Genomic DNA, 14524 nt, shown 5'->3' with positions numbered 1-14524 from the left:
TAGGAAAAGGCCAACTACATTCTTACCTTTAAATGAAAGACCATGCTTTGGTCTTGAAATCCCTCTGTAGTCTCATGTTTTAAGGACAGATCAGCTGTGATCTGCTGAGCCAGAGCTTTCACGATGCTTCACAGAGAGATATTGTTGTTTTTTTAAAGATTATAACTGCTTATGAATACATTGCAATGGTGTTTTCTGAATGTTAAATGGAGATTTACTTTAGATGAAGGAAAACACAACAGAGGCGTAGTTATTATAATTCACCTTGAGAGGCTGATGTAATGATCAGAATCTGAATTAACTCAAAAATAGAGATGGCTTAATGAAACATATACTAATATGCCACCTTGACATTTCAATATAGTTGAACTGTCACAAATAAAGTAACAATTATGTGGGAGTGTAAAATGTAAATTTCTTTAAAAACCAAAGACTTTCCAGGAGACACTGTTTTTGTTGTCTTGAAGTGGTCCAGCACCAAGAGCCAGGACTCTTGTCTTCTTCCTTGCAGGAGGGATGGTAGTTAAGTCATGAATTAAGATGAGATTAGTTGATTTTCTCCATGGTATAAAGTGTTGGAAGACAAATTTTATTTATAGACTTTTGGGGCTTTTGCTTTGCTTGAGTTTTGATTGCCTACAAACATAAATGTAAACGGTCCCTTAGAAAAGAGTGTTGGACAGAACTTAAAGAGTTAAGTAGTAATTTAGTGGAATTCGGAATTTAGCAAATGTGTAATAGATAATGAGGATTGAGTGCACACATTACTGGCAAACATAACTAGTTCATAACAGTAGGTCGAGGATTGATTTATGATGTTAAGTATTGGATGGGGCTTGATGCTCTATTTACCAGTTTATTCAAGTAAGGGCGTTGTTTTGATTAAATTTTGTTTTAGTGTGTGATGATGGGCTTGTCTATTCTGTTTCACTGCTATCAAATAGTCTGTAAGAAACAGTGCTATGAAGCCTGCACCAGGATAGTCATTATGAAAACGGACTATAGTGTATAAATGCTGATTGGCCTGTGTTATTGTACATCAAGCTGCTTAAGTCTATAAGTACACATATTACTCCTCTAAATTTATTTTGAGAAATAATAGCTAGCATTCAAGAGTATCTTATAGCTGAGTAATATGTTATGTCTGCCTTTCAAAGATGCACAGATTTCTACTATTTGCAAAATTTTCTTTTATTTATATTTTCCTACCCTTTCTTGTTTCCTTTCTAAAGTTGTTGCCCAGAAGCCTATAATAGTTGCCTGTATAACTTTCCTCCCACCGGTTCCTAATGCACACATGACCCGCTTTCCACACGCTCCTTAGAATGAGAGGTGATTTGCAAACCACACTGTCAGGTCTTCCTCAAATGCCCAAGGTAGCCATTAATTCACTGAGCCTGGCCTTGGCCTCCCAGTCTTCCTCTGCATCGCACTCCAGGTGGCTGCTGCCAGTCGATGGGAATCACACAGGATGCAGGCTGTTTATTATTTCAGCATGCACTATCGTGGTTCTTGCCCTTTCCGTCCCATTCTTTGTCTCTAGCAATGTCTTTCATTCCCCTGTCAATGAATTTTAAGTCTGCTCCTTAGTCTTTTACCCTTCTCTTACACGTTTGCCCCCATCCTGGGAGAATTTCAGATCTGCAATAACCATTTTCAGACCTGCATTTTCACCCAAGTCTCAAATAAAATCAGAGTTTCAGGTCCAGATACCTAATTGCCTACAGCTCCGTGTAGTGCTTGTTCCATTACTTTTGGTTGAATGTGTCTGAAACTGAGCTCATTATCTTTGTTTCTCCAAGGATCTCTCCTCTTTACTTAATTGACCATCATGGGTATTAATTCCTCGGCTGTCTGTGCCTCTGCCATCTTTCTCTTTCATCTCACCATCTCAAGCGATGTTTTTCGTGGAGAAAGGTCTTGTATCTTAGACCCACCCCCACCCTCTCTGCTATTTTCCACTGCCGGTGGTTCTCCACCTTCATTCGCACCCCAGGTCCAGGGGAGCTCTTGTTCGTGCACATAGTTGGGTCTCATCCCGTGAGGCTTTGCTTCTGTAGGTTCTAATAGTCCCCAGGTGGTGCTGCTGTGTGGGGCCCCACAGTGAGAACCACTCAGTGTCCTACACTTCCTCTTCCTTTGTCAGATAAAAATGCCTGCTCGCACTTTGTTCTTTCCTTCTGTTATTCCCAGGCCTTACATCTGAAGCCCGGCCGCTGAGCCTTCCTTTCCCAGGTTTCCCGCCTAGTGGCCGAAGCTCCCACAGATCTGGTTTTGCTTCTTCCAAACAGGTTTTGCTTTCCTTCTCCTTTTGGTATTCATTTAGGTCTTGCTCAGGTCTCACCTCCTCAGTGAGTGTTCCTTGGGATGTTTCCTTTCCAGCGAAGCCCAGCAACACAGCCTTACCCTATCAGTCATCATCTCCTTAATGGGAAGGGGAAGTTTATGGCTCATCTCTTAAGCCTGAGCATGGGATTGAGCTGAAGTGGATGTTCTGTGTAGGGAATTTCTTTCCCTAGTTTAGATGTGCCTAGTGGACCTTGATTTGGGGAGGGGAGTGAGATCAACTACTGTTAACTCCACCAGTGAACAGAAAACAGGGCACAAACATTGAAACAGAAAGGTTTTGGCCAGTACAGTAACACTTACTGAATACCTGTCCTCCTTTGTGAGTCGCACAGTGTTGGTGGTTTGGGAGAGTTCTGGGTTTTTCCATAAGGGTGGGTCCAGGAACAGAAACATACTATGGATGGTTGGCATGCTGGGATTTGTCTGGAAGTATTTTGAGAGAGAGAGAGAGCCATAGTCTTCTCCACACAGGGCCTGTGTACCTTGCTTTTCATTGAGATGGATGTTCAATTCCACAAACCAGTCTGGAGTTGTGTGCCTGCAATTTGTCTCCTGTTTTTTTTTTTTTTTTTTTGCCTCATCCTAAATCTTATATATATTTTGCTGGTTTAGTACCTGAGAGAGAATTTCTGTGAATGAATGACATGTCACTTTAAGCAGAACAACTGGCAGCATGTTGTTGCCTGTGATAGACCACTTTGTTCCTTTATGTTCATTTCAGTGAGCTTTGTAGAGCACATGGAGGCTCAAGCTGGAATTCAGTCTATCTGTCTTCTGCTTACCATGGTTACAGAGGAGAAAGATATGGAAACTTGATGGTGTGGGTCCTTATTTTACAGGTACCACAGCTGTGGCCTGAGCAAAGTCAAAGCTAGGGAAAGCTATGACCAGACTTTGATCTCTAGCTTGCTCTTGCTCTGAAGAAGTAAACTGGACATTATTTGAATTAAATGGAAACAGGGTTTGTGTGGATTTTATACTCCATTTGGGGTTGGGGAGCTAATGCTGTTTAATTTATATGTGTATCCCCAGTGAACAAAATGTATCCATTTTTGAAACAAACAAAAATTAAGCTATGCATCAAAAAACAATATCCAGGGGTAATTATTATTTTTTAATTTAAATTACAGATCTTATTTTCCTAGAGGCTTTGTGAGATCTTGCAACTATTATTCAGGATATTAAGACATGAAATACTAGATGTATCTGCTTCTCAATACTGGTTTTACAAATAGTCTGCTTATGAATGTGAAAACTGTAAGCTATGAATTACAAACTTATCTATTGCTGTTCAGTTTCTGCAGCCCAGTTTTGATGTGTGTTTCCACAAAGACTGGAGCGTGGATCCGGTTTGTATGCTTATCATGGAGCAAACAATGAAATGGGATGATTTGCATATTATGCCATTCAGACTAGAAGTTTACAAAGGTGAATTCAATCCTGTTGAAGGAACAACACTCTGAAATAGATTATTAACTTGGCGCCTAAATGTTTAGGTTGCCAAACTCTTTGTAACACTGTGTCTTCTGATACAATATTTTTGATTATGAATGTGCAGTTAGAAACTTCATTCTGTCTTCATTAACTTTAATGTGTTAGTAGGCATAGTTGCCCTGTTGACCATGTAGACAGGTTGCATATTTTTGAAGCAATTTTAAGATATATTTCCTGTAACAGGACATTCATTGTGATGCTAATTGTTGCCAGACCATATGATTTTTGGATGTGTATTTTTGTGTGTTTAAATAAGTTTGTTCCAGGTAGAGTGTGTGACAGATGACAACCTGTTACATATTTATTCACCCCTGAGATCTGTCGTAGTCATCAAGCCTGCGCCTGCTAGGGGCTGCGGCATAGGACAGGTTTATGCTGCAGCACAGCCGGGGCTGCTTAGCTGTGATATTCTGTGTTGTATTTCATTGACTGCATGGATGCTTCCATTAGTGCTTTTAAAAATAAGTTCTCTTCATATTAATGAAGTTATTGCCATCTTACGATTAATGAGTGTTTCTGTAGAGTTGGAAATGTAATTTGAGTCTATCTTTTGCTGCAGGCTGTAGCTCAAGTGTCTAAATCCAGAGAAGGCAGAATGCTCTAAAGCCAGCTTGTGTTAAACAGTAACACATTTTCTCCACATTAGTACACTTTCATAGTTTCTCTCAGAGTTTAGCACAGAAAATAATAGATTTTTTAAATGACTGGACATGATGTTTAATCTGTAAACTAAAGCCCCAAAGGGAGATTAAGGGGGGATCCCAAAGGAACTGGTGTTAGCAAGTTTTAGTTTTATTAAGTGATTCATTTGAGATTAAAAATTATTGTTTCCCCCTTACTCCCTCAATCCTCACCCCCTCCCCCTGCAAAAAAAAAAAAAAAAAAAATCAAGCCAGGCAGTGGGGTCACATTCCTTTAATCTCAGTACTTGGGAGACAAAGACAGGCAGATCTCTATGAGTTCTATGAGTTTGAGACCAACCTGGTCTACAAAACAAATTCCAGGACAGCCAGAGCTATACAGAGAAACCCTGTCTCACTCCCCCAACCCCCAAGAGAAGTACTATAACTGATGTGCAGGGATTAGGCAAAGAAACCATAAAGGAGGGTGTACTGGCTGGTTTTGTGTGTCAACTTGACACAGCTGGAGTTATCACAGAGAAAGGAGCTTTAGGTGAGGAAATGCCTCCATGAGATCCAGCTGTAAGGCATTTTCTCAATTAGTGATCAAGGGGAAAGGCCCCTTGTGGGTGGGACCATCTCTGGGCTGGTAGTCTTGGGGTCTATAAGAAAGCAGGCTGAGCAAGGCAGGGGAAGCAAGCCAGTAAAGAACATCCCTCCATGGTCTCTGTATCAGCTCCTGCTTCCTGACCTGCTTGAGTTCCAGTCCTGACTTCCTTTGGTGATAAACAGCAGTGTGGAAGTATAAGCTGAATAAACCCTTTCCTCCCCAACTTGCTTCGTCATTTTTGTGCAAGAATAGAAACCCCGACTAAGACAGCAGGAAAAGTTGCATAGGAAGGTGGTTTGTCCCTTCAGATCTGAGAGTATCCTGTAATTCTGGAATTGTGTCTTCTCATAGATGATGAGTGTGTAAGGCCTTCCATGTTTCTGTTCCTAGCTCTGGGATTTGTTGTAAGGGTGTCCTCATTGCTGCCCCCTGATGTCATCAGTGCTTCTGTAACAGAGTCAGCCAGGAGCCACCGAGGGGACCCAAAACCTTGGGAATGAAAAATTCAGTTCTCCAGGAAGCATACTGAGCTTTTCAGAAGAAGCCAGTGACAGTGGGCCTTTAGTCGATGATGGCCCTGACTTAGGGAGGATAAGTCTGGAGCTGGGTCAGCTTCTCCAGCAGCTGGAGGAGATAACAAAGCCAGAACTGAGCTGCTTTCTAAAACTCTTCAAGGTCTCACCAAATATAATGAAACTAACTTAGCAACCAATCAAAACTGTACTGATGTCACTGCTTTGCCCCGACCAATCATATTAGAGGTTACCTAGCCCTTCTGGAAAATTTCTCTAGCCCTGCTTAAAGGGTGTTTCTGAGCCCCTTGAGTTATTGCCATTTTGATGAATGGTTGACCTCTGCATGTTGGTAATTGCTGCAGAATAAATGGTCTTTGCCTTTGCATATTATTTGAGTCTGCAGTCTTCCCTCAGCGATTCTTGGACCCTAACGTCAGATGGTATAGAAGAGCTGAAGTGAATGTGTGCTCTACCTCTCTGAGGGGTGTGACCATGGTACTCACAGTTTCAAAGACTACTCAGAATTGAGGATGATAAGGTTAGCCATCTTGGAGCTTCTTTCTTGGTCTTAAATACACATTTATAGTTTAGATATTTAGATGAGGAGAGAATTACAGGATTTCCAGAAAACCAAGTGAACAAATAAAAATTTGTTAGGATTCATGAGTTGTTTGTAATCAAGAATTACTTTCAGGTAAGAAGTTTGAGGTCATACTTGATACAATCAAGCAGCAGCAATTCTTTTTTTTTTTTTTTTTTTTTCCATTTTTTATTAGGTATTTCGCTCATTTACATTTGCAGTGCTATACCAAAAGTCCCCCATAGCCACCCACCCCCTCTCCCCTACCCACCCACTCCCCTTTTATGGCCCTGGCGTTCCCCTGTACTGGGGCATATAAAGTTTGCGTGTCCAATGGGCCTCTCTTTCCAGTGATGGCCGACTAGGCCATCTTTTGATGCATATGCAGCTAGAGTCAAGAGCTCCGGGGTACTGGTTAGTTCATAATGTTGTTCCACCTATAGGGTTGCAGATCCCTTTAGCGTCTTTGGTACTTTCTCTAGCTCCTTCATTGGGGGCCATGTGATCCATCCAATAGCCGACTGTGAGCATCCACTTCTATGTTTGCTAGGCCCAGGCATACTCTGACAAGAGACAGCTATATCAGGGTCCTTTCAGCATAATCTTGCTAGTGTATGCAATGGTGTCAGCATTTGGAAGCTGATTATGGGATGGATCCCCGGATATGGTAGTGTCTACATGGTCCATCCTTTTATCTCAACTCCAAACTTTGTCTCTGTAACTCCTTCCAAGGGTGTTTTGCTCCCACTTCTAAGGAGGGGCATAGTGTTCACACTTCAGTCTTCATTTTTCTTGAGTTTCATGTGTTTAGGAAATTGTATCTTATATCTTGGGTATCTTAGGTTTTGGGCTAATATCCACTTATCAGTGAGTACATATTGTGTGAGTTCCTTTGTGAATGTGTTACCTCACTCAGGATGATGCCCTCCAGGTCCATCCATTTGGCCAGGAATTTCATAAATTCATTCTTTTTAATAGCTGAGTAGTACTCCATTGTGTAGATGTACCACATTTTCTGTATCCATTCCTCTGTTGAGGGGCATCTGGGTTCCTTCCAGCTTCTGGCTATTATAAATAAGGCTGCTATGAACATAGTGGAGCATGTGTCCTTCTTACCAGTTGGGGCATCTTCTGGATATATGCCCAGGAGAGGTATTGCTGGATCCTCCGGTAGTACTATATCCAGTTTTCTGAGGAACCGCCAGACTGATCTCCAGAGTGGTTGTACAAGCCTGCAATCCCACCAACAATGGAGGAGTGTTCCTCTTTCTCCACATCCACGCCAGCATCTGCTGTCACCTGAATTTTTGATCTTAGCCATTCTGACTGGTGTGAGGTGGAATCTCAGGGTTGTTTTGATTTGCATTTCCCTGATGATTAAGGATGTTGAGCATTTTTTCAGGTGCTTCTCTGCCATTCGGTATTCCTCAGGTGAGAATTCTTTGTTCAGTTCTGAGCCCCATTTTTTAATGGGGTGATTTGATTTTCTGAAGTCCACCTTCTTGAGTTCTTTATATATGTTGGATATTAGTCCCCTATCTGATTTAGGATAGGTAAAGATCCTTTCCCAATCTGTTGGTGGTCTTTTTGTCCTATTGACGGTGTCTTTTGCCTAGCAGCAGCAATTCTTAAGTTTTTTTTTTTTTACATTTTATGCCGTGTCTTATTTTCTATAACTATTTGACAGAATATGTTAGTGTTCATTAAAACGTATTCAGTATCGAGAACTTCCAGTGATTTTTGAGACTTTTTCAAGGTACATGTATTTGAAGCAAACATCTTTAAGCCATACCATTCTAAAGGGAACGTGCGTGTGCATGTGAAAGACACAGGGCCCGTGACACTCACTGACCTTGAAACAGCATGTGCAGATTTCTGTGGCAAGTCTCCAGTTCTCAGACTTCTCATCTCCCAAACCTTACCAGTTCCTAAAGGTCTGCTTGGGAACGCCTAGCACCAATGGGCAAAGCTGCCCTTCCTCAGCTTTTCAGAAAAGCTGGTCCTGAAACCCTCACCTTTTTGTTTAATAACAGTTGTAGTTGAGAAAATGTTCAGATCTGGAGAGTTGGAGAAGTTTCCAGAAAGACCATTTTAAGTACTGGGCTCTGAGTGCCCTATCTTTTTCTCCTGGGCACTTGGATCTGACTTACCAGAAGAAATACATTGTTGCTTTCTGTATTCTATTGATTTAAAAACAAATAACATGAAGCTTAGGTTTGCTCAGGAGCCATTACCACACTGCTCATTTTCTGCCTGGGCTTTGATCTGCTACTGTAGATTCTAAATTCTCTATACTAGGTCATGAGTTATCTTTTGTCGTTTTAAAATCTGGATGCTAGCTTAGGTAATTACTTTTCCTGTTGTGACCTTGAGACCAAAAGTTATGAATTTTCCCTCCCATTTCTTGGAAATAGCTCAGGCATTCTATAGCCGTGTTTTGTTCCTTTTACCTACCAGAAGGGCAGTTACCCAGCCCATCACTTGGGCTTCTAGAGCTTGCTTGAAGGTAGTTACCCAGCCCATCACTTGGGCTTGCCTTCTAGAACTTGCTTGAAGGGCAGTTACCCAGCCCATCACTTGGGCTTGCCTTCTAGAGATTGCTTGAAGGGCAGTTACCCAGCCCATCACTTCTAGAGCTTGCTTGCCCTTTTTCTTTTTTCTTTTCCCTGCTGGTACTGTTTGCATTTCCCCCACCCCTTGTGGCCTGCCTATTTTATGCCACCTTTAATCCATTTGCTCTTGCTTTTAGCCTTACCACAGGCCTTGGGGGCTGACTACGATAGCAGAGAGTTTTGGGAAAGAAATAGCCACCCTCCAGTCTGCATTTCCTCCCCTCTCCACAGCACTGTGCCTGCAGGCTTACCTGCATGGCCATGTTGTCATCCACCCAACTGGTCGCCATTTGGTAGTAACACCATTTCCTCTTTGTCCCAGGTGATCACCTCACTGCTCGATTAGGCCTTTCCCTGGTAGGAAGCTCCAGTGTCACAGACAGGAAATGAGCTCCCGGGATGCGTCTTTGCACTAGGTGAAAGGAGCCAGATGCAGAAAGACATGCTGCTTCCTTTAAGACCCCCTTACCGTGGAACCTGAGATGTTGGGCCCACAGATGCAGAGAGAGCACGTCTGTGGCATGAGGAGCAGGGAGATGTTGGATGTAGGTTGCTCACTTTCAGCTCTGGACAGACAGAATATGCAGCATAGTGACTTTATTTTACATATTTTATTTTGTACTAGAGATTTGATAAGACCCAACAATACGCTCACGATAAACTGTGGTGGCTAAAGCAGTAATTTGATTATTGTAGTCATTATATAATTTGTATGATATTAGATAATCACATTGAGTATGTACTTTTATTTTTTCCTATTAGACCCTAATAACTTGGAAAAAAACCCTAATAAACCAAAAAGTCATGAGCCTTTTCTCAGGTACATGGAAAACTGATCTGCGCGACTCATATTTAGGCTTAACCTACTGAGGTCTACCAGAGGCCTGGTTTTATTTGCCCAGTTGAGTGTTGGTAGAGAATCCTAGAGAGTCTTACCTGAGAAAAAGTGTTCTACTGGGATTTGAACTCAGGTGCGGCTGCATCTCTAGATTGACAACGTGTTGCTCACCCTGGTCTGCTAGACTTCAGGATAGGCTTTGATCAGGTAGTACTAATTATGTGTGTTTCTGGTGGAGTTATGTCCAACCTGAGAGGGTTGTCTCACATTGAGAGCTTTTCTGAGAAGTTGGCCATGTTGATACCCTGTATGGTGCATAGTTTAGAACTGCAGGTCTGGCAGGTTCATCCACAAGGCTTTTAATTGGATGAGGAAGTCAAAAGTGAGAGATTCATTATTTGCTTATCCAAAGTCTAGCTTATAGAAAAACAGACTTAATCGGGCTCTCTTTTTGAGCTATTGCTGTTTGCAGTTTCTCTGTTGTTACTTTATTATTTAAAAACCTTAAGAAAAACACAACCTTAAGATTTACCTGGATGGAACAGTCATTGTAACAGTTTTCTGGTTTGTGTGTGACCTTTGACCTTTTCAAAATCACCCCAAAAGATACAGAAACAGCACAAGCAGCCTTGGGAAAGACCCCTAGAGAGCACCCTCACAAGGAGGCTGCTGCATGGGCACTCGCTTGTTCCGCAGGAGGGTTAGCCAGGGCGATGTGTTCCCTGCCCATCTTGTCTGTGTTTTATATTACTTACTGGGGTTATTTATCATTTAAAGTGAGCAGCTCAGTTGTTCTTAGTTTGTTTATAGAATTGTATGCAACCACCAAGTATTATAATTTAGAACAATTTCAGTCTTACAAAGTAAGGCAGCAGGATTGTGAGTTTGATGGCCAACATAGAAATGATCTGTTTTTAAAAACCCAAAAGGAACTAGTATACACTACCCTACCTCAAATACAGAAACAAACCAAACCAACCAGCCAACCAACAGACGGACAAAAGACACCAAAAGGTGTGTGTGTACACACCTTCATACATATCACCATCACCAAGAGCAATGGAAGACAACCTGCTGCCTTTCTCATGCCCTACTTTCTCCATCCAGGCAACCTCCACTGAGCATACTAGCATCCCTGGGCATACTAAAGTGCGAAGCATACAGCCTATGACAGTATATATATAACCTTTTGTCTCCGAGTTCCTTCCCATACATCTTTGTTGTAGCATGTACCAGGACTTCATTTCTTTATACAATTACATGAATGGATGCGCCATACTTTGGTTACCTGTTTATTAGCTGATATGCATTTAGATCGTCTCCCCTTTGGGCTATTATAAATAATTACGTTACACATTTTCATAAACAAGTTTTTGTATGAGTAAATACTTTCAGTTCTCTTGAGCATATGTAGTACCTGAGAGCTCAACTCTTGGATCACATTTAGGATTTTGGGAAACTGCCAACTTGTTTATCCTGTCAGAGGTGTCATTTATATTCCCTAGTGATGCAATTTATGTCCCCACCAGTAATGTATGAGAGTTGGCTTTCTCTCTTTACCACTTCCCACTCTTTGCCTTTTTGCTTGTGTTATTATGTATCAAGTGGTGTTTCATTGTGGGTTTGGTTTGCATATTCCCAGTGACTGATGTCGAACAGTTTCTGTATGCTTTCTCCTTTTGCTTATTTTCTTTTAAACAATGCCTATTTATATTCTTTATTGGTTTTTATTGGTGTTATATTTTCTCATTTGGCTATGAGCTATTTATATATTATAGTTTTTAGCTACAAGTCTCCTTGTAAGCTCTGATTGGCAAAACTCCAACCCTCCCTCATTCTGTGAGTCCTCTTTTTACCCCTTAATGATGATCTTTGATGCTGTCATTGCTTCCATACAGTCTATAACTGAGGGAAAACAACCTTCAAACCTTTTATGTACCACCACGGATGGTTATTGCTTAGAGTCAGTGCCATATTTTAAAAAGGTTTTTGTTTCATATTGTAAGTAAGTTTTTGCATGTGTCCGAGACAAGGTGCATCTCTCTTATGTCTGGGTCACCAAATAATGTATACAGATTGTCTGATCTTCCATCTAAGAAGTGGAACTATTAGGAATAACATTAAGTCCTCTGTTTTCTTAAATCCTTCCAATGGTTTTGGTGCTTTCTGCTAATAATTTTAGTTAGTAGTTTTCTAATGAGGAAGAGATGGTTTTTCCTTATTTCTGATGGGAAGCTCTTAAAGTAATCTGTAAAACTTGTCCATTATTTACTGTTATAGCTGCTAGAATCTTTACAAGACATATTGTATACAATCTTTTAATTGGAAAGGCCAGATGTTGCCAATGAAGTCTCTAGGTACTTAGGAGACTCCAGCTGTGTGCTCAGTACTGTTCCGTGTTTTTCTCCAGTTGTTGGCACTTGAATTTGAATGACACATATCTCAGAAAATATGGTCTTTAAATACCCATTAATCATAAATACCCTTTTCATAAATTGTGGAAAAATAAATACAAATACAAATATTCCATGCTCTGTAATAAATATTTGTGTTATTTAATTATTGAATTGAGAAGCTTTTAGCATCACTTTCATCCCTAAAGTACTTGAAAGTCTGACCTCCTTTTATAGATATTGTCAGACTTTAATGTTAGGACATCATTTTAAAGACCTTCACTTAATGTCTTAGACCCCACTTGGACAGTAAGCAGTTCCTTGAGTTTATTATAAATTTTGGCAGGTGTGGAAAATTCTAAGTCACCAGGAGAATCTTGATTCAGTTACTCTCCAAGGGCACTAATTGGCCCTTTCTACAGTGCTCAGGGAATTCCAAGGAGACACTGACCGCCTGGCATAGTTTTGCCCATTGAGATGCAGCTTAGCTGTCTCTTCTTGTTTTTGTTTTGCAAGACACTTGTTTTAACTTCTTCTACTTTTGTGTTAATTGTAGTTTCTGATGAAGATTTGAAAAGAAGAGTAGCTGAGGAGCTGGCATTGGAGCAAGCCAAAAAGGAGTCAGAACACCAGAGACGGTGAGCCCCATGGGACCTGAGAAGACTTGCCTGGAGTTGTGATATGTAGCATGCTTAAGGAAGACTTATTTATTTTATTTTATGTGGATGAGTGCCGTGCTTGCGTGTATGTCTGTGAACTTTCTGTGTTCCTGGTACCTGTAGAGGTCACAACAGGGCATTGGATTCTTTGGAACTGAAAGTAGAGACAGTGTGAGTCACCATGTGGGTCCTCTGCAAGAACAGCAAATGCTCTTTTAACTGGTGATTTAAAACAAAACAAAAAACCAACAAAACCAATAATAACAAAATTACTTTTCTTTGTGTGGCAGAACTCTAGATATGCTGAACATAGGTTCTTGACTCCTTTGGTTTGAGATTGTGGTTGGTAGAGCCCTAAATTGTTCATGTCTTTAAAGAATTATTGTTGTGTGAGCTTTCCTTTTCCAACATATGGAAATTAGTAGTTTCTGAGGATTCTCTAGGAGCATCTAAATCTCTAAACAAATATGTTAAGATTGAAAATTCAATTGCCCATTACTCTGTATTGAAATGGACACTATTATAGGTAGTGGTGAATATCATATGCCATACATAAGGCTTGAATTAACAAATAGCACTAGTTAGTAGTAGACCAACTTAAATAATTAAGATGTCATAGAAATTTGCATAGTTAAAAATGAAAGTCCTTTATAATTCTGTCTTGCAGAAATAACCACTTTTTCATATTTTGTTCTAGACTTTTTCATATGCAGCTACTCCCATTTTGTTATTGCCATTATTAACACTATAAGAGAATAATAGGCAAAAGAATGCTCACTGGAGTAATTGAGTTAAAGCCTGGAAGCAGCTCAGTGTCGTCTGGGGAGTGAAATGTGAACCACATACAGGCCTTCAGTGGGCAGCAGACGTCAGTAGATCCTTGTGTGCGCTTTCAATCATGTGCAAGAGTCAGACTGCCGGGAGCTTGGGGGGGAGCAGTGTGTAAAACACCACAGAGAACACATGTACACACATTTATTTTGAGAAGGTGTTAAATTTTAAAGATCTGAAGTGTGTACATAGAAATGTGTGAATACATTTTAACCCAAGATAAAGAGTCAACTGCTTCGCCGCCTCCTTGTGCAGATTCTGAAAGCCTCACAGAGCATAGAACACTGTGTCATGTGGTCGTGTGGAATCTTTCCACTGCCAGCAGTGGGTCCATGCTCAGACAGAGCAGGAGCTTAGAGCCTACTTGTCATTCATTTGACAAGTGAGTAGAAGGAAGCTTTGGGTTGGGTTGGTGTCCTCCCTGGCCTTCAGCATAGGATTTGAATTTTTTTGTCCTTCATCCCCCAGCTGATGATTTTGAATTTAGTCTATCCATACAACATACAGAAAAAGAATATAAGCTATTGATTATGTCCACCATTTTTAAGGAACTAGATAAAGCGTTATCACTTAAAAAATTGAGATATAATTAACACTTCCAGAAGACTGTGTGTGTCTTTATAGTGACTTCCTATGAAACACTTTATAATTATTTAATTACTTTAGGTTGATGGAGTGTATATAATTAGTGAAGTTTAAATATTAAAAAAAATCCACATCAGTTTCATGAAGAAAAGAAGCATGTTATGATAGCATTTTTTTTATATCTTGAAATTATATTTTCTTTAATTAAATTTTATGTTCACACGGATTTGGGGGGTGGTCCAATTCGTGTTTACTTTGCGAACTGTATTTCAGGAGTTCTTTATTACCACATGGTGCAGGCTTTTTCTTTGAGTAATTCACCATGCTAGTATGTGCCTTTCCTTTCATGATTTGACTCCCATGTGCTCTGCTCTGGCCGTGAAAGGGAAAGGGCCGAGGAGATGAACAAACAGGAATGTGAGGGCCCCTCCATGCCTC

General features: G+C 40.6%; 1 protein-coding gene across 3 annotated transcripts in view; it reads left to right on the top strand.

Moving 5' to 3' along the window:
• The window catches only part of Chchd3 (coiled-coil-helix-coiled-coil-helix domain containing 3), a 268067-nt gene that overhangs the window by 39142 nt on the left and 214401 nt on the right, over nucleotides 1-14524 (top strand). For all 3 annotated transcript variants that reach the window (NM_025336.2, NM_001355667.1, XM_006506468.4), the window contains exon 3: nucleotides 12568-12649. In NM_025336.2, coding sequence (NP_079612.1) covers nucleotides 12568-12649 — 82 coding nt within the window. The remainder of the gene's footprint in view (nucleotides 1-12567; nucleotides 12650-14524) is intronic.

Source organism: Mus musculus, chromosome 6 (assembly GCF_000001635.26).
Source record: "Mus musculus strain C57BL/6J chromosome 6, GRCm38.p6 C57BL/6J".
NCBI classification, from domain to species: domain Eukaryota; kingdom Metazoa; phylum Chordata; class Mammalia; order Rodentia; family Muridae; genus Mus; species Mus musculus.
Note: the sequence above shows the minus strand (reverse complement) of the source record. Positions and strands in the feature narration are given on the sequence as shown.